This window comes from Diabrotica virgifera, chromosome 6 (assembly GCF_917563875.1).
Source record: "Diabrotica virgifera virgifera chromosome 6, PGI_DIABVI_V3a".
NCBI lineage: Eukaryota > Metazoa > Arthropoda > Insecta > Coleoptera > Chrysomelidae > Diabrotica > Diabrotica virgifera.
The window spans coordinates 197,117,517-197,139,163 of NC_065448.1; the positions used below are offsets into that span (position 1 = coordinate 197,117,517).

Sequence of the window (21,647 nt, forward strand, 5' to 3'; positions counted from 1 at the left end):
TGTCTAGCAAATTTTAACCTCCTTCGGGTTTGACGAATTGGTCCTGCACCTCCAGTAAATTATATATTGAACGAAACTAGTAGGTACCTGTAGATTCCTCTGATTCAAGAAACTAGCGTTAACTGGATAACTTAAAGCTGTACCTATTATTTTTAAATATTGTTCGCACTAGAGTATTTTTTCTATTGGTCTACAGAATGTTATTTTCAATTTAAAAGCATTTTCAGACAAATTGGCAACTCTTACTGGAATCATCTTATCTATATTAACGAGGCACCTTTCTCAGTTCCACGCTTTCCACAACGCCTAAATGTAGACTTTCAGGTTTTTGACTCAATCTCGCTAGGACTTTTGACGAATTTCTGTATCCTCGTTCACTATCTCTTACTTGATTGATTGGTTCTTCCAAGTTAGGTCAACTTCATCATTTTCAATAAATAATATTATAATTTAGAGATCTATGATAAATTTGTTCTGTGTAATTATTGTGCTTTGTTCAATTATGGATGATAATGAAGCTGTTTGTTTAGATTCGACATAAGTTACTTAAACATTTTTAGGTAAATAAGTTTGGATATTATTTTTTTTATACTTAACTATTTGTCTTTCTAAATTAGATTTTAAATCGGTTTGTTGTTGTTTTAATCATTTTGATGTTGTACTATTTTATTTTCTAAATAAGTTTTTATATCGTTCTGTTTTTCTTCTAATTTGTCGAATTCTAATAATTCGAGATAAACTATTTATGATTTCTACCTCTACTTTTCTACGTCTCTCCTTCTCCTCTTCTTCTTGTCTACGTTTCTCATATTCTTCCATTTTTAAAAACTATTCGGTGGTTCGGACGTATCCATTTCTTTATCAAATTTAGTAGATTTTTTGGTAATTACTATAAACAATTACTTAACACGTTCAGTGCTGATGACGCACCGGTGCGTCATTTATCATATCGAATATAATGTTTAGTTATATGCTAGCACTTGTAGTGTGTGTATCGTAGGAGTGATAGCACTTGTGGTAATGTGTGTACTTATTTTGTCTTGTTTTTGACTCTTATAATGACACACATATTAACAATAATGGGGAGCCAGCAATGTTACTAATATAACCCAAGTAGCAATTTGTCGACGCGACAACGTTGTCTATCGCGTGGCAACGTTTTGTTACAACGTTGTTATTGCCTAGAAGACGACCCAATTCTGCACTAATTTGGTGGACGATTTTTGAGTTGTCTTGACGTTGCCTAGGCAACCTTAAGCGTTGCATAAGACAACTGAAACGACCATAAAAAGTGCCTGCGTGCAATGGTTGCTCAAAGAGTCGGACTGGTTATGTTTTTTTACCTATATAAAAAGTAAACTATTTTGACATCATATCAGGTATTTAAATTTATATAAATACATAAATAAGGACTTAAACAAAATTACCTGATGTGAAATTTATAAACGCATCTCAGATTACCGTCAAATATGGATATTCCACCTTTAAAAAACACACGCGCTCATTTTTTATCACCTTTTTAACAAAAAATATGTAAATTTAAAAAATCTAATTTTAATATAAAAGCCAGAATTTATGTTAAAGATGTTTTGTATAAATTTAATGTATTGATGGTGGATTTAAAGGTATTAGAAAATGTCTGCATTTTTTATATTTTGTGTTTTTATTTTCTTTACATCCCAAAAAAAACCAAAATGGTGCATTAAACAACATTACCAATATTACTTAAAATATACCTTATTACCAACCATAGACGGATGAGACAACCGAGAAGTCCAATCGCCGACCAAACACGGCCTGGACCGACTATCCCAACCACTTTAGAACGCACCCTCTTATTGGGTGACAGAGGTCATGTGACCAGTGCAATGAAGTGCATCGAGTGCATCATTCTCCTTAACAGCGTTGCCACATTTAGTAGATATCTACTGTTTTGGTATATTTTTGATATTATTTAAAAAATTCTAGTAGGCAATGTTTTTTATTAGATGTTTGGTATATTTCAATATTTTGTTATCACTAAAATAAAATTTGCTTTTTAATAGTATTCACCCTATTTCTAAATTAATTTTCAGACATTTTGTTACAATTTCCCAATGTCATTACCGAAAATAAGATTCAGGACGTAGATGATGATAATAGATGGACAGAGAAATGAAACTGGTAAATACCAGATCTAAATAAGGAAATCTTCATATAATTGGTTTGAAGAATTTTCAAAATGATTGTAACGCTCGGTTTCATAATCAGTTTTTTAAATTTTAAGTAAGTTGGTACCTACCTATATCACAATTCATATATGGGTAAATGTCAACTTTAAAGTGAAATGTTTACTTTAAGTTGATTATGAAACCGGGCGATTTTGACAGGTAACCGTTAACACAGATTTTACTGTATTTACAGGGCCTAAAAAGAATCTACTGATTTCTATTGATTTTTTGAAAGCAAAACTACTATCCGCTGCAAGATAATTCGGATGGAATTCAGACAAAATATGTACAAAAAGTACATATTTTGTCGGAGTTTCAGCCAAATTATCTTGCAGCGGATATAGTACTGAAAGAGTAAGAACTGGCCTGGCAACCCTGTCTAGCAAAGCTGATACAAAGATTTAAGCTTATCAAATCTACTGATAAAACATGGACAATGGAGAAACCAGCTAATAACAAACAAATAAACAGGTTGTTAAATAAATCGAAAATTTCCAGCAAAATAAAATATAAAATAATAAGAAAAAAGTAAGGTTATAAAGTAAATTCTTTTTTTGCTCCTGAAGTTGCCGTAAATGTGAAACACATCTATAGAACTATACGTAAAGGCCCTGGAGTCGTGAGAGACAACTACCTAGTCGGCCAGAAAACCCATGGGCGTAAATTAGTTTAGCATTATAACGTTTTTAAGTAGTTGCGATTGTTGAAAAAACTTAACTGTGATATGTAGTTGTCACAATAGTAATAACTTAGTTGCCCATATAACTAAAGATATTACTTAACGTTGTAACATCGTAATGTCAGTCGGGTTAGGGGTCGTTGGCCGAAACAACTGAAAGTCCACTGTGGCAACGTTATATACAGTGCATTTGTTTGTACTGACAACCAATGCGTCGAAAAATTGCTACTTGGGAAGAGTAGCACTGAACGTGTTAATGTCTCTTTCATCCCACCGCTGTCACCAATGTTACACTTCTTTAAAACTACTTTGTTCAAACACCAACTTGTTTACAATGCCATACCTATAATTCATAGTTGCGACAGGACAACTTTTGTCGGGTTACCTAGTTGTATAAATATATTATGTTTGAAATCAGTTTTCTAACAATTGTTAAATATTTTATTTCTTAATAAAACGTATAAATCACAAATCATATATTATTTTTAATTATCTTAGTAACTTCTCCCTGGTCTTCCTCCTCCTCTAGCTCCCCCACCACCTCTTCCCCCACCACCTCTTCCCCCACCGCCTCTTCCTCCACCACGATGACCTCCTTTTCCTCCTATGTGTTTAAAGAAGGCTGATTTGTTGTTATTTTTATTGGCCCCTTGTTTTTGTTTCTAAAATTAATTACACAGTAAGGCATCATAAAAATCTAAAACGGGCAAATAAAATAATATTTAATATCCGACTGGTCTATTATTTGACAAATAATAACATTATTTCGAAGTCTATTAAGTACGATATAACGCCCAAGGGCGTGTTATTGAAAAATAACGCCCTAGGGCCTATTAAATTTAAATACCGAGTTAAATACTGTCAAGTTGACAAATAAAACTCTAAGTAAAACTATGGTTACCACAATTACGTTACGACTATTTCTGGTAAATGTACTTATTTGAAAACTAATTAATTCAAAATTCATTCAAATTTATTGCATATAAAGAATAATTTAGTCGGACATTAAACGTTGAAGGCACCACGGGTATTATAATAATAACGCTTTCGGCAACGTTTATACCTCGGGCCGAAGGCCCTCGGTCTATACACCATTGACCTCAAGCGTTATTATCCTTATAATACCCTTGTTACCTTAATAACTATAATAAAATCATATTATGATTTTCGTATAATAACACACCTGTAACTTACCATACTGGAGAATAGTTGGATTTAACAATAAACGTGAAGAAAACAAAAACCATGGCTATCAGTAAGAGGTTAAAGTCATAGCAAGAATCCAGATAAAAAATGAAGCCATTGAACAAGTGGACAAAATGAAATACTTACATAAAGATTACTGAAGATCTAAATCCGGAATCAGAAATAGGCCAAAAATTATTGATCAAAAATAATCAAAAATAGAGCAATTAAGAGCAGCCTTTTTGATGATGCGGAAATTTCTGAGTACCCAATGACTCAATGTGCAAATCTGATATCTAATAATAAAATGTCATACTCACTATCTTCTTTATGGCGCCAAAACTTGTACAGTTAAATTTGACTTAATGCGAAAGCTGGAAGGAAGCTTTTGAGATATGGCTTTTTAGGAGATTTAAAAATTACAGTGGACAAATCATATTACGAACGACATGGTTATGCACAAAATGGGAAGAGACAGAGAACTTTTGACCACCATTAAAAGGACAAAAACATCATATTCGAGGCACATACTTAGAAACGATAAGTATGTGCTGTTTCAACTCATTATGAAGGATAAAATCGAAGGAAAACGGGAGTCCTGGTAGACGACAAATCATGACTGAATATTACTCGCGACTAGACCTGGTTAAACATATAGACACTTTTAAAATCAGAAGATGGAGACGAATTTGCAATGGCTATAACCAATTTTCATTAATGTAGTCAGCACTAGAAGAAGAAGACAAAATATTGCAAATAAGGGGGTTATATTGTAACGTTACAGACGTCACATATTTGCTATTTCATTAGTAATAATCTTCTTCTATTTGTTTTACCTGTTTTCTTCGTTTCATCATACTGAACATACTTCATATATTCTTACTCTGTAAGTATCTGTCTTTCATTACGGAACATGCTTACCAATCTTTATGTACTTGGTCGTCATTTCAAATGTCGTTTTCAATGGCAGTGACAACCGACATATTTCATACACAAAGGATTTAGAGTGATGGAAAATTAATTTCACTATAAAAGCCTATAGGGCTTTTCATTCACAGTCATTTGTTTCGAGCTTCTGTCAAATGTCGTATAATCCTTGTATATTAATATTATACACAGATATACACAGATTATACAACATACGACAGAAGCTCGAAACAAATGACAATCGATGAAAAGCCCTATTACAGGCTGGTATGCTTCTTTTCATGAGCATTTTTCAGTGCGTCACAAATGATAGAAAAAAAGGTAAGTCCGTGATAATATACATTTTAGTGACATGACATTTCAGTTAAATCTGACAGTTGTCACATTTTATTTGCAATTTGGCATAAAATCAAATCAATTGTGTTTATTGCATTTATAAAATGGTATTTTCTTTGATTTGCAGAGTCTTATAAATTGAACAGATTATATTCGTAGATATATTATATAATTCGTAAATTTTTTTCCGATTATAGCGCCATCTATTGACAACTAGAATAAATGTTATAAATGTCACCGACGAAATGTAATCACCGACGTGCGTTTTTTTCTGTCACATGCAATTTAATGCGTTAGAAAGAAATCGAAAAACTGTGACGCACTGAAAGATCCTCATGAGAAAAAGCATAATAGATATTTATTTCAATAAATCATCTCTTGGTGTAAGTTTTTAACTTTTCTACCTTCGGGAGCTTCAAGCCTTCCTCACCGGTGATGGAACAAAAAGGTAACACAACAATGGATGCATCTGATGATGAGATTATAACACAACAATGAAGATGAGAGAACAAGAATGAACAAGATTATATTCGATTCCTTTTTGTAAACTTTAAGATAAATTCATGTTGTTTTATAATCTAAATTTAACCCTCACGCACAAGTTGTAATCCATGTGACTAACAACTTCAGTGAGAAACTGGGTTTATTTATTATGTACTAGGTTGCTACAAATAAACTCTATTATTATTATTATTTCAGATTTAGCCATACGGCTCACACTCCCTCTAAGGGGAAAATTGACTCATCCCAGATACCTACGGTATCAAAAGGATTGAGCTCTGGTGGGACTCTTTCCGTGTTATCGAGCCCTAGGTGACTTGGTATGCAGGTGTATCTCCCAAAAATTTTCGTACACATCTGGCCGTTGCGAGTAGTACAGCTTTCTGCATGGTCTTGTAAAGATGTTCATTTAGACCCAGCCTTTTTATGCTTTCGAGGAGGTTCTTCGGAATGACTCCAGTAGTAGATATAACAATAGGTATCGTCTGGGTACTTTGCATTCTCCATTGCCTTCGTATTTGAATTTCTAGATCTCTGTACTTGGCGATCTTTTCAGTGAATTTACTACGTAGATTATTGTTGTTAGGTATCGCCACATCAATTAGTGTTGTTTGTCTTGTTAATTTATTAACTAGTACGAGATCTGGTCTATTATGTGCCACTGTTTGGTCTGTGAGCACAGTGCGGTCCCAGTATAGCTTGTAGTTGCCATCCTCAAGCATACTCTCAGGGACGTATTGATAATACGGGAGATGGTCCGTTTGGAGAAGTCCCAGCTTGATAGCTATCTCTTGATGAAGGATTTTTCCCACTGCGTCATGCCGTTCCTTGTATTCAGTTGCAGCAAATGCCTGGCAGCCCCCTGTAAGATGTTGGATGGTTTCTTGGGCTTGACATCCATATCGGCATCTGTCGTTTTGAACCTGAGGGTCTTTTATGATATATTTCAGGTAGTTTCTGGTTGGTATAACCTGATCCTGAATGGCCAGTAATGAACCCTCCGTTTCAGGGAACATCTTTCCTGATGTCAACCAGTAGTTCGACGCTATATTGTCGACATAATCTTGGCTGACCTCATTGGGATGTCGCCCGTGCAAAGGTTTACCCATCCAGGCGCGCACTTTTTCGTCCTTAGTAAGGTGGTTTATGCGCAGTTCTGCTTCCCTCAGTTTGATCGGTGTTCTGTCATCTACTGCGCAGATAGCGCGATGTAGAGTAGATGTCTCAGCCTGCATCTGAAAATAAGTTCTTAAATTAGCAATTTGTTTATCTAATTGCTCACCTATATCCATAAGTCCTCTTCCTCCTAAATACCGGGGTAATGTCGTTCGTTCTACTGCACTTTTAGGGTGGTGTTTTTGTGCCTTTGTGAGGTGTGTTCGTACTTTTCGCTGAAGATTTTCTATATCCGTTTTTGTCCACTTAACAATACCAAATGAATAGCTAAGCGCGGAACAAGCGTAGGTGTTTAGTGCCTTAAACAAATTTTTACTGTTAAGCTCTGAACGAAGCAGCTGTTTTACCCTTCTTATAAACTCAGTAGTTATCTCAGTTTTCATTTGCTTATGGTCAATTTTCCGCGCCTGCTTTACTCCAAGATATTTGTACATATCGTTGTCGCCCATGGCCTCGATGTTCTGGCCATTTTGCATATCGAATCCACCGGGCTGTACCTTTCCTCTGACTATATTCAAAACACGGCACTTGTCTAGACCGAACTGCATACTAATATCATTAGAAAATGTTTCTACAGTTTTTAGCATCTCTTCTAGGTGTTCTCGAGTGGAAGCCATTAATTTCAAATCATCCATATACAAGAGATGATTGAGCTTCGCTACCACAGTATTATTGCTTTTAATGCTAAAACCTGAGTCAGTGGAGTTTAATAGTTGGGAAAGGGGGTTCAAAGCTAAACAGAACCACAATGGACTCAACGAGTCTCTTTGAAATAGGCCCCGGTTGATTGCGATATTTTCGGTTTCGATATTGTTTTCACCAGGTATTTGGAGGTGAATTTTAGTCTTCCAATCTCTCATTATATGCCTTAAAAAGGTCACTATGTTATCATCTACTTTGTAAATTTTCAATATATCTATTAGCCATTCATGCGGTACTGAATCAAAGGCCTTTTTATAGTCAATAAAAGCAGTAAAAAGGTTCCTTTTTTTAGTGAATGCCTGGTTAGAAATGACTGAGTCGATGATAAGCTGTTCTTTGCAACCCATGGAACCCTTAGCGCATCCTTTCTGTTGAGGCTCTATGATATTGTTTAGAGCACAGTGTTGGTAGATACGCCGGGTTACACATGATGTGACCAATTTATACAAAGTTGGAAGACAAGTAATTGGGCGGTACTTGGATGGATCTTGGGTGTTATTTTGATCCTTGGGTATTAAATAAGTAGTTCCCTGAGTTAGAAATGATGGTAATTCCTGCGGATTAGAAATAACATGATTAATTAATGTTGATAAGCACTCATGAATACTCCAAAACTTTTTAAGCCAGAAGTTCTGAACTCCGTCTGGTCCAGGAGATTTCCAGTTATGAAGCTCTTTGATGACATTTGAGACTTCTTCAGTCGTGAATGGTTCGTAGTTAGCAGTGACGTAGTGGTGACAGTTGTGCGTCGTATCTTCTATCCAGCCAGCATTGTTGTTAAAAGCAGCTGGTGTGGAAAGTTGATTTCCCCAAAACTCATGAATTTCTTCTTTTCTTGGGTAAGACTTGTCGACACTTTCTACGGTGGAATTGAGTTTTCGGTAGAACGCCTTCTCAGAGTTCTCAAAAAGTGCATTGTCACATTTTCGGCTGTTACTAACTTTATACCTTCTTAATCGTCCTGAATAGACGGAGAGTTTTTGTTTTAATGTATCCAGACACTGTTGGGCTGTGTTATTTTCTGGATCGTATCTCGAGTGTCTTGCAGTGCTCCGCATTATTTCTTCAGCTCTTTTAATGACTTTTCTACTTGTAACACCTCTTATATATTCTGTGACTTGACCAATATCCCTACGCAGTAATTCAATTTTTCCGAGAAGTCTTTTTTCCCAGGGTGCAATTCTGTTACCAGTCCTTCCGTTATTAGTACCCCGTCGTGTTCTGATCTTAACGCCCATTACATTGGCAATTGCTGTAGCTGCACAGTAGATTAGCATATGCAGATATTCCAATGTGTGGGCTTCTACGACATAATTGGGTAGGACTTCAGTATTCACAATTTGTAACAGTGCACCTAGTTTCTTACAAGAGTTTATTCGTGGTAGCGGTGGTCTGCTAAGTGGATTTGTTCCATTAAACTCTTGTACGGCACGAGCCATTTCGTTCTCTAGACTATCGCGCAACTCGTTGTTTTCCTGCTGTGTATTGTCAGGTTGAGTTTCTGGTATGGGAATCTCAGGAATCTGCTCATCAAGGATTTCATTAGGGACTTGATCTAAAACTAGCTCTTGGTTAGTAATCTCCCGTTCGACTTCGCTTTTGATCGTATTGCGTCTAGTCTCTGGGATAAGGTTGTTTCTTACGATTACCCGGTATTGATCTGATACTCTTTGCTCCGATACTTGAATATCTGGGTACTCCCTGCAAAATTCGGCATACAGCTGTTGTCTGTAGCCGATCGTTTCTTGACCGAGGTTTGTCACCTTATAATAGAAGCGCAAAATGCTTTCGTTAATGGACACAGTCCATTTCATGCGCTGCCTCGGTCGTCCCGCTTGAGTGAGCGCCGGCTGATGTTCCGGCGCAGCACCTTCAGCGAGTGGAGCTCTTGCTGTTGTTTGGCTCGCTTGTGGTTGTTGTTCTTGTTGTTGGGCTGTAGCTGTTTGTGTGACAGGGGCCCGCCTCCTCAACACCCTGCCACCGACGTCCCGCATGCTGTCACGTCCAGCGTCGGCTCCAGACGTGCCCTGGCGATCCCCAGGCAGCGGCCCTAAACATAAACTATTAGTCTCCATTCTCATGGGTGTGCATTTTATACCTACTGCCAGGTGTCAGTTTTTGTTCCACGGCAAGTATTCCTGCTACTCTCTGCTTATTATTATTATTATTATTATTATTATTATCCAGATTTAGCCATACGGCTCACACTCCCTCTAAGGGGAAAATTGACTCATCCCAGATACCTACGGTATCAAAAGGATTGAGCTCTGGTGGGACTCTTTCCGTGTTATCGAGCCCTAGGTGACTTGGAATGCAGGTGTATCTTCCAAAAATTTTCGTACACTTCTGGCCGTCGCGAGTAGTACAGCTTTCTGCATGGTCTTATAAAGATGTTCATTCAGACCCAGCTTTTTGATGCTTTCGAGGAGGGTCTTCGGAATGACTCCAGTAGTAGACATGATAATCGGTATCATCTGGGTACTTTGCATTCTCCATTGCCTTCGTATTTGAATTTCCAGATCTCTGTACTTGGCGATCTTTTCAGTAAATTTACTACGTAGATTATTGTTGTTAGGTATCGCCACATCAATTAGTGTTGTTTGTTTTGTTAATTTATTAACTAGTACGAGATCTGGTCTATTGTGTGCCACTGTTTCGTCTGTGAGCACAGTGCGGTCCCAGTATAGCTTGTAGTTGCCATCCTCAAGCATACTCTCAGGGACGTATTGATAATACGGGAGATGGTCCGTTTGGAGAAGTCCCAGCTTGATAGCTATCTCCTGATGAAGGATTTTTCCCACTGCGTCATGCCGTTCCTTGTATTCAGTTGCAGCAAATGCCTGGCAGCCCCCTGTAATATGTTGGATGGTTTCTTGGGCTTGACATCCATATCGGCATCTGTCGTTTTGAACCTGAGGGTCTTTGACGATATATTTCAGGTAATTTCTGGTTGGTATAACCTGATCCTGAATGGCCAGTAATGAACCCTCCGTTTCAGGGAACATCTTTCCTGATGCCAACCAATAGTTCGACGCTGTATTGTCGACATAGTCTTGGCTGACCTCATTGGGATGTCGCCCGTGCAGAGGTTTACCCATCCAGGTTCGCATTTTTTCGTCTTTAGTGAGGTGGTTTATGCGCATTTCTGGTTCCTTCAGTTTAATCGGTGTTGTGTCATCTACTGCGCAAATAGCGCGATGTAGAGTAGATGTCTCAGCTTGCAACTGAAAATAATTTCTTAAATTAGCAATTTGTTTATCTAATTGCTCACCTATATCCATAAGTCCTCTTCCTCCTAGATTCCGTGGTAATGTTGTTCTTTCTACTGCACTTTTAGGATGGTGTTTTTGTGCCTTTGTGAGGTGTGTTCTTACTTTTCGCTGAAGATTCTCTATGTCCGTTTTTGTCCACTTAACAATGCCAAACGAATAGCTAAGCGCGGAACATGCTTATTATTATTATTATTATTATTATTATCTCCACTAGACTACAGCTAGACTGCAACGACGAACATCTTCAGCTGCAAGGATCTGAGGTCAAACATCTGCCCAGGTCTATAAGAAGTCTAGCAGTACCATTCGACATCAAGAAGTTACCATCGAACCAATACCAAACGCCATAAGTATAATCTACAAATGGTTAGTTTTTGGCAAGAATTTGAATATATTTGTTAATGCATTTAATAAGTCACATTTTTATTATATCTTTATTGAACAATAAACATGATTGGTTAAAATATTGTTTTGTTTGCTTCCATTCTGAATTTTCATAGTTCATATTTAAGATTAGGACAAAACGAACACATACCTTGGGAGACTGAGCTAAGCTAGGGTGAACGATAACTATCTTGGATGATTGAAGTATTATTTTCGAATGGTATTTCAATTTGCTGAGATAGTCTATCGCGTTTTTGCTTCTCTCGGGCCCCACGTTGGGCGCCAGTGAAACAGAGAACGATAAACTACCCCAGATAATCGAAATAATATTCGAAAATAATACTTCAATCATCCAAGATAGCTATCGTTCACCCTGGCCTAGCTCAGTCTCCCAAGGCGTGTGTTCTTCTTGTCCTAATCTTAGATATGAACTATGAAGATTCGGAATGGAAGCAAACAAAACAATATTTTAACTAATCATGTTAATAAAGATATAATAAAAATATGACTTATTAAATGCATTAACAAATATATTCAAATTCTTGCCAAAAACTAACAATTTTTAGAATATACTTATGTATGGCTTGTGGTATTTGATGGTAGATCTTCTTGATGGCGAATGGTACTGCTGTAAACTTCTTATAGACCTGGGCAGATGTTTGACCTCAGATCCCTGCAGCTGAAGATGTTCGTCGTTGCAGTCTAGTGGAGATGCATCCATTGTTGTTCCATCACCGGTGAGGAAGGCTTGAAGCTCCCGAAGGGAGAAAAGTTGAATTTATTCCCAAAAACTAGAAGATAAAACACATATAAAACATCAGGAAGTAAAAAACCAAAATGTACCTTTGCCAAATAATCAAAAAATTAGCAATTGGCAAAGGAATAAAATAAAATAAATACTGACGGGACTAGTCAAATAATTTGATTACTAAAAGCATATTAATAGAGAGAATGTAAAATATGAAACATGTGCCTTTAGACATGGAAGGTTAGGTATAAAAAAACATTATAAAAAATTAATACAGGCTTAGAAAATTTTGTACAGTCATGTTAAAAACTTACCCCAAGAGATGATTTATTGAAATAAATAGCTATTATCAGCCTATAGTTGGCTTTTATAGTGAAATTAATTTTCCATCACTTTAAATCCTTTGTGTATGAAATATGGCGGTTCCCACTGTCATTGAAAACGACATTTGAAATGACGACCAAGTACATAAAGATGGGTAAGCATGTTCGGTAATGAAAGACAGATACTACTTACAGAGTAAAAATATATGAAGTATCTTCAGTATGATGAATTAGATGTTAGATAAAAAGAGATATAGTAGATAGAGGATAACAAAAGAGGGCGCCAACGAGTTTTTAACGAAGAAAACAGGTAGAAAACAAATAGAAGAAGATTATTACTAATGAAATATTAAAGAAAATAAAGTAAAATAATTATTTAAAAATAAAATAGCAAAGATGTGACGTTTGTAACGTTACAATATAAGGCATATCTCAATATTATAAACAATTTTTAACGTCAATATTCCGCCCTGTAACCTTTTATAGCCATGAAACGGAAGACATTCGACCAATGCGTTCTTCCTATTATTACCAAACTCGCTGGATGGACGACATTAAAAGAATGTCCAAGAAATGGTAACAAGACGCACAGAACCGTCTATAGTGGCGAAAAATGGGAGAGGCCTATGTCCAGCAGTGGACGGAAGAAGTTGTATGATGATGTTGATGAACCTTTTATAGGTCCAATAATTGTCTCAGGATAAAATTGTACCTATTAACAGAGCTATTGCTAAAGATAAATATGATCCAGAAAATGCACAAATTAAGTAAAATACTTACTTTAAATCGAATAGTACTCTTGACCTCTTGAGGCTTGGAAACACTACCAGCGCCACCTTGAAATTGTCGAAAATCGACTGAACTATAATCGAAAGGTTTAAACTCTACTTCGCTATTTTGATTATCTACTTCGCTATTTTGATTATCTACTTCACTATTTTCATTATCGTGACCGTTTTCTGGACGTGTTTGGTTTTGTTGGAATTTTTTCTTTTGTTTTTGTTTGTTTTTAAACCTTTGACGTTTTTGTTGATGTTGCTTATTGAATTCATGTGATCGGGTTGATGAGTCAGTGCGATTTTGGCCATCCAATTGATTTTCTTCACTTTCCTCGTTCCTCATAAACCTATAATAAAAAATTATATTTTGTTACCATTTGTTCTCATTTTTTCGAACAAAAAGGCTTAGTATAATGTAAAATAATAGGTAAAGCCAAAACCTCGGCTTCGTTGAAAAAAAAAGATTGTAAGTATTTTTTTTTTGCATAATCTTAAGACCGTGACAGACACGCAAACTTTAAGTACGCGAGTTTAAAGATCGCGGACTTACTCGGTTCGCCGTCGGTAACACACGGCAGACTTAAGCCCGGCGCAAAATGAACCTAAGCGAGACACAACCTGCACCGGCTAACTGCGTAGACAGTTCTGCGCATCCTACTATCAGTGTATTCGTTCGCAGGTCTCGTTTGGAACGTTTGTCATCGGCGTACAGTCTTCTTGGGCCGTGGGACGCGTGATTCACCGCCAGATGTTTATTTTTACTTGTTTTTATTTGCGAGATGGACTTATCTGAAATGAATACGGATGGTACCTAAGTACAATTTATTATGATAAATAAAAATATTAGCATAGTCAACACCCCGAGTGAAAACTGCGTTGTCTTTGTCATTAAATTCTGATAACTTTTGGTAGACTAAATAAGCGGCGATACGAAATTAATAATCAAAGTTATGCCTTTACAAAAACTCATTATTAGAAAAATAAGGTGACAAATTATTCATGTTACTTAAGAGGATCGGTATGTATTTTCGGCTGCAATGCTATTCAAATGGGGATTCATTATTTTCGAATCTTGAGAAAACTAATAAGTATTTTTGAAAAATTTAAACGCAGAATGAAAGATCACGTTATTAGCGAGGGCCGAAAGTCCCTGAGAACTTCTATAATGTTTATTTTAATAAGTTACAGGGGTGAAAAACTAAGAGAAAATTTAGTGTGATTTTTAATTTCAAATATGTCATTCAAAATAAACTTTTTATTTATTCTAAGGGACTTTCGGCCCTCGGTAATAATTTAGTCTTTCATTCTGCGTTTAAATTTTTCAAAAATATTTATTGGTTTTTTCAGGATTCGAAAAAAATAAACACAATGCCGTGGTAATATTTTCCAAATCTATCTTTGTCTTACAACGCACTCAGCCGAATATAATATTGTCAGCATATATTGTCAGTCAGACACTGACAATCAGTGACAATTTTAAATATTTGACATTGCATCGGGAATATGTTGAGTTATTGATTAAATATTATTGAAATATAGTGTATTTGATAAATAATTGATTTAAGACGTGAACTTAATAAAAAGTTATTTATTGTGTATTATTTGTGGAAGATCCAAGCAGAGAATACACCAGGATAATATATTCTGTGATCCAAGTATTTTGTTGTTAAAGATGTTCAAAATTGTCAGCGTTCCATAACAATATATTATTAAAAAATCACTTTAACACTTTTCTTCTTTTCTCGATTGAGTATTAGTCTTTGTTGTACAAATAAATTATTACAATCACTGAATACATAGTTAGTGAAAAAATTATCACATTTATTAACTGAATTAATAATTTCCAATTATAAAAATAACAGTTATCCAAGAACATTCAAAACCCATCTCTTTAAATTAATGATGACATTTTCAAGTAGAATGACATTCTAGTAATGTTTACATATCCATACCAGTGTGAATTTTACTACACGTAATTTGCCGTGTAAAGACAGAAAAAGTAGGGATACACGTAAAATATTTGCGAATTATGTACCCATAGCCTTAAAACCGTGATCGATAAAAATATCGTATTACCTTCAAATTCAACTTGTCGGCATATTACATTTTTGTTTATTACATATTACATTTTTATGCTTAAAATTAAAAACGAAATATGCAGATAGTGTTATTTTTATGACCGATCAGTAGCGGAGGGATTATGAATTATTATGACCTGCAGTAATTGTAAATGAGTGCGATCCTGCAGTAATTGTAAATGATTGTGATCCGAGCAGTAAATTGAGGAATATGAGTTATGACTGAGCAGTAGGGGAGAGATTATTTTAAATATGTAGGTGTTATGTGCAGAAATAAAATACTAAGGGCCGGTTGTTCGAACGCTAATCAACAATGATCATTATCAAATATTTAATTACTGTCACCAAAACTGTCAATGTCAACTTTGTTTGGGTTGCTGAAAACATAATTAATTACAATTATGAGATTTATTATTAATTATGTTAATAATTATTGTTATATTAATTGATTATAGACTCCACAGACTTTTTAACAACCCAAACAAAGTTGACATTGACAGTAATTAATTATTTGATAATGATCATTGTTGATTAGCGTTCGAACAACCGGCCCTCAGTGTAAGATATCTTTTTATGCGCCCGCTTATGATTAAATTCGATGTTTTCGAAAGTCATACCGCTACGACTACTAGGGACGTGTAAGATATTTTTAAAACGTTACTAGTTACAAGTACGGAAATACCGATTTTACGTTGCCTACTCAATTCAGTACAAGGATCAGATACATCAGTATTTTAATCAGTATTTGTACTCAGTACCACTGAGAACCGGTATCAAAAGTAACCGTTACATGTCCGCACTGATTTTGCCCGTCTCTATTCGCCACGTCGCACATAGGGGTATTTGAACGATTTAGGCGGCCAAAATTATTTTTATAGTGTATTGTATTTAAAAAAATGTTACTAAGCCGAACGAATAGTTTTTATGGCAAAAAAAATTTTTATTAACAAAAATTAATACTTTTGTTATTATTTTGAAAACAAAATATTAACTATATTCCTAATCCGATAAAACTTACTATCGTAGAATATACCTATGTCATTGTTATGATTGCTATTAATAACATAATAATCAAACACTTAAGGGGAGGTCTTTGTCCAGCAGTGGATAAAAATATACTGAAGAAGAACAATCACTCAGAATCACTAGTATCACTTTCACGATCATCTAAAGGCACATTTTCTCCTTCGCTTCCAGAAGAGTATCCAACTGGGTTGGGCTCGGTAGGTAGCAGCATTTGCAATGTTTCAGATAAAAAACTACTTTTCTTTCTTTTTTTTTATTTGCCTCCTACAACTCATCAATGGGTCCAAACTCAAAAGTAGGCGATTGAAAATATCCCTGTTGCAGCTTTCTCTCGAAAATTTCCGTGCGAAATCTTGGCGATAAGACCGGGTGCTTGTTGCGCGCTTCTTCAGAGAGCTGCCCAATTGGCAACAATGCATTTTTTATAATTATTGCACCATGCATGAGTATTTTGTGCAATGTGGGCGTCATGGGGTGCCATGGATACAGATCTATGTATAAACGAGCAGTTTCTTTTGCGTAATTGTCGTATTTATCATGGTCAATTTTGTGGCCGCTTGAAATAGTTTCCAAAATTACTTTTAATCTGTATATTAATTCGAAATTAATACCTGTAATTTCTGAAGCAATTTGGGGATTCTCGAAAAATCTTCGGCTTGTATTTCCGTCATTTGTATTGCCGAAATTCGCCTTTGGCATGTCCACGAGCAATCCAGTTTCTTTACGGAATCTCTCCTGGATTTCTTGTTTCCTTTCTTTTTCCAATTGTTTTTCAGCTTCTGTTTTTCTTGCTCTATATTTTTTCACTGGTAATTTATACGCCAAATGCAGAATACTTTCAAATACTCGTATCCTGGCATGTAATACAGAGAGTCCGAATTGAATTGCCCCATCATCAACACAATTTGCTCTGTCTAAGTTATTGAATTCTTTTGATGTAGCACCGCAAATATAACATCGGCTTGTCGATGTAGTTCCTGTGGCAGCACTGCAGATCTTTCCGTCCACCATTGTCATTATGAATTCATATTTGACTCTAAATTGTTGGCCACAAAGTCAAAATCAGTTGCAACAAGCGAATTAATAGAATTATTGACATAATCAATTTCTTCTTGAGTGGTATCACTGGTCTCTTTGACAAACCTAAACCTTATTGGCCGACAGAACCTAGGAGAAGAGGGTGTGGGGTTTTCCCATACAGTTTTTTCATTTTTTTGTCCACATACTAATTTCAAAGGAACAAAGCAGCTTTGAAATATATTGGAATCACTGTCCTCATCACTATCAAACTTTTGTTTGTACTGCGATTGCTGGGATCCATCACAGCCCCATTTGCAGATTAATTTTAGAGTTTCGCGTTCTTTCTCTTTTAAGGATAGTAAAACCTCTTCCAGGTACTCCGATAATCGTCTAACGGTAAGGTCGATCAAAGGCTGCAATTTAGCTTCCAAGCTTGCAAGCTTCAGGTGGCGGATAGCATTTCTTTTTTTCTTTTTGTAGAAGACTGTAACACGGAAAGAAGTTTTTATTCGTGCTTCTTATTACATCATATTGTGCTCGTGTTAGGTCTGCGTCTATGAACATTTGGCTGGCTTTCTGGATACTCAAAGATTAATTTTATCTCTCAAAGACTTTGTGCGATTGTATGCTTTTTTTATATTTTGATGCGTGAGTTGGCGAATTTATAATTCCTTTGAGTACATTGGAAGCATCTCTCTTTCCTGTGAACTTGACTTGAGCAGCATGCACTAGAGTATCTTCGTCGAAGTTGGAGCGAATATCTTGTGTTCTCCTTCGTTTACTTCTTTCACTGAGATCTCCAAAAGTTTTATGAGGTCGTCCTGGCCTATTTGCCGTACTATCGGGAATCGCAAAGGTCCCCTGGAGCCAAGAATCGTTGTATTTAAGAAATACATCTTCTCTATTATGGGCTTTCGTCCATCTTTTCTTTATTTCTGACTTGAAATGCGCAAAATTGCTTTTTAGTATTCGCATTTGGTCATTAGTGTAGTCTTCATTAGACAAAAGTTGATTTTTTAAATAATTTAGTTTTTCTTCTAAATTATGTAAATTTTAATTTTTCATGCGGTAGAACAAGTATTTTCTGGTTACAATCTTCATCCCAGATGTACCCTCTGAACCTAAAACAAATATATATTTCATTTAAGCCAAAAACAGATAAAGAATTTTTTCGGCAATATTCTCACATCTCTTGGACACAATCTCTCATTATCTTATAATTTTCAAAGTACAAAATTGTTATTTATCCGGGATTATCCGTGGCAAATTCTTTGACTTTCTAATAGCTATGACATTGAATTATACATAGTAACAAAAATAGTTGCCCGATCTATTCCGATAGAAATGAAAATCTACTACACAAGTAATTTTTTTTGAGAAAATTTGGATCAAAAACAACCTATTTTCAGAGCAATAAAAGTAAATTAATAAACCAATAAATCAAATAAATTTTAATATACATTATAAGCTACTAACCTCTTGTTTGAGAATCCATGATTTTTTTCTACACAAACAAACTTAATAAAGTAGAATATCACTTTGTAAATAACGTTTATAGGAGCGCAGAGAACCAATACACGTGCACGAGGTGACAAGCTCTAATTCAGACTGACCCTACACGAATGTGAGTGGTGGTCAGGGGTCGGGAGGGCTTGGGTACTATTCTCGGAAAGTTCTAGTACCTCAGGTAAATATTTTCGTAGACGTACTTATTGTTTTGAAAAATCGACTTTTGGCCGCCTAAATCGTTCAAATATACCTATGTGCGTCGCGTCGATAGCCAACAGTTGGGTTAGGTTGAGTTCAATATGCGGCACGCTAGAAAAATAAATGCACGGGCCACCCGTCCCGCCGGCGCAGGTTGTGTCTGGATTAGATTCAATTTGCGCCGGGCCTTACTCATAATGCATTGCGATGTCGTCGAGAGAAGATGCTTCGTGTTATTTGGGAACTCTATCATATTACGTTTTAAAATAAAAAAGACGAAATCGAAAAGTATTTGGTATATTTACCTACGTTTCATAAAAATGAACACTTACATTTTACATTATATTTTACAAAAAATATCTCTTAAAAAAAATGTCCTGATAGAACACCGTCGTTCATTTATGTAATTTTTTTCGTACGTGGGTACGATTCAGTCCCAAAGAAAGGGATTGGCCCCCAATTATGACCAATATAAAAGGCCGCCCTGTAGGATCCTTTATTTTTGGGTTTGGAGCACATATTATGAAGGCGACATCACATGTACCCAAAAAGAATAGAAATGTGTTACTGGTTTCATCATTTCATCACACTGATAAAGCAGACTGAATAGACGAAACTAGCAACACGCAAGAGATGATTTTATTCTAAAATGATACCAAATGTGGAGTAGGTATTGTACATAAAACCTTACAATGTGTCTAGAAATATTAAACGATGGCCACTTGTAATTTTTTATGGGGTTCTAAATATCGCCAGTATAAATAAACGCTTACCAAACATAGATAATAACCCTAATAGTAGGGTTACCATAATTTATTAAGGTCAAATCCGGACAGGGGTAGTCCAAGGAAAAAACATATCCTCGCCCTTGCCTTTTGACACCCCCAAAGTTAGTATTGGTATTATCAGCACAAAGGCAAACTACTTTTGAATCAATAGCGTTGATTGATAAATACGGAAAGATACGAAAGCCTATGCATTATTTTGTTGTCTTTAAAACCTGGCCGTATAGTGGCGCGCCTAGCTTAAATTTGTTGGAACTAGCCTTAGAGGGAAGTGTAAAATTCCCCCTACTTAAGGAACTAGCCAAGAACACGCGGTTATTTTACATGGCCCGTATTCAAAATTTTAACGCAGCAGTCACTATCATATTAATCTGTATTAATTTTTTTTTTGTTTTTGTTTCTGCAAAAGTGTTGGAAATATAAATTGACTATAGAGTTTTTTTCACTAGTCTTGACCTCACAAGTAAATACTTTTCGAGTTATTTGCGAGTGAATATATTCATTTCTCAAAAAATAGTACGTTTTTATACGGATTTTCGCAAATAACTAAAAAAGGAAGTATTTCACCAAAAAAACATTCATAGCAAAAATACAGCTTATCAAAAGGTGAAAAGAATGTTTTATTCCGCATTTATTTTATTATGAAGTCGTAGACCCAGTAAAAGCAGAGTTGTAGCTAATGAAAAGTAGGTTCTTATTATTTGTCAAATTCAAAATTGAATATTTCTACATGAAATAACCAAAAAATTAAGAACTTTTCAGGGAAAACTCATCATAACTTTTTTAAAAAGTTTAAAAACAGCTTTATTTTTTTTGAGTTTCTAGTATCAGAAGTAAACAAGTTGCGCACAAAATAAAGTTGATCCCTTTTTTGTAAAAAAATCTAAAAATCACCTCCTAATTAGCATCCCAAATGAAATTAATCAGTAGCGCTTCATAAGTTACTTTACGTATGTATGCTTATTATACAGGATCTGTAAGTTTTATCGGTTCAAAGTGCTTATTTTTGAAAGGCTGTAGTTGAAAGGGCTTCAATGACTCACTAATCACGAGTATATGCAAATTCGGAACAGCCATATCTTAACCAATTTTTGTATTACAGGAAAACAAAATATTCAGAAAACCAAAACTTTTACACTTTGGGATATGTCGTATCACTGATAATTAAAAAATTATTTAAAAAAAGGCATTTTTTTTTTCAAAATAAAAAAAATACTGTAAAACTAAATTTACGATGAAACTTACAGATCATATGTATTATAAACAATACATAAGTAAAGTCACTTGTGAAGCGGTAACAATAATTTGATTTTATTCGTCTTGAGGGGCCAAACGAAAAACACAAACTACTTTTTTTCTTTTTAAATCGTGTTCTGTTGTGATTTGTAGCAAATTTATAGCATCTCTTTCGAAATAAAAATTTTATGCAAGTTCCCTTTTAGAGGATGATTTTCACGCTTTTTTAAAACTATTTTTACAAAAAAGGACCAACTTTATTTTCAGCGTAATGTGCTTACTTTAATGCTAGAAACATGTTTAAAAACAAAAACAAAGCTTTTTAAACACTTTAAAAAAGTTGCGCTGAGTTAGCAAATTTATAGCATCTCTTTCGAAATAAAAATGTTATGCAAGTTCCCTTTTAGAGGGTGATTTTCACGCTTTTTTAAAACTATCTTTTACAAAAAAAGGACCAACTTTATTTTCAGCGTAACGTGCTTACTTTAATGCTAGAAACTTTTTTAAAAACAAAAATAAAGCTTTTTTAAACACTTTAAAAAAGTTGCGATGAGTTTTCCCAGAAATGTGCTT

General features: G+C 35.3%; 1 protein-coding gene across 1 annotated transcript in view; it reads right to left on the reverse strand.

Annotated features, from left to right (window-relative positions):
• Positions 1–3,317: 3,317 nt before the first annotated feature.
• LOC126887098 (exosome component 10) overlaps positions 3,318–21,647 on the reverse strand; it is a 77,035-nt gene continuing 58,705 nt past the window's right edge. The window contains exons 11-12 of the mRNA XM_050654435.1: positions 13,224–13,569; positions 3,318–3,551 (exon numbers count right to left, since the gene is read on the reverse strand). Coding sequence (XP_050510392.1) covers positions 3,384–3,551; positions 13,224–13,569 — 514 coding nt within the window. The 3' untranslated portion in view covers positions 3,318–3,383. The remainder of the gene's footprint in view (positions 3,552–13,223; positions 13,570–21,647) is intronic.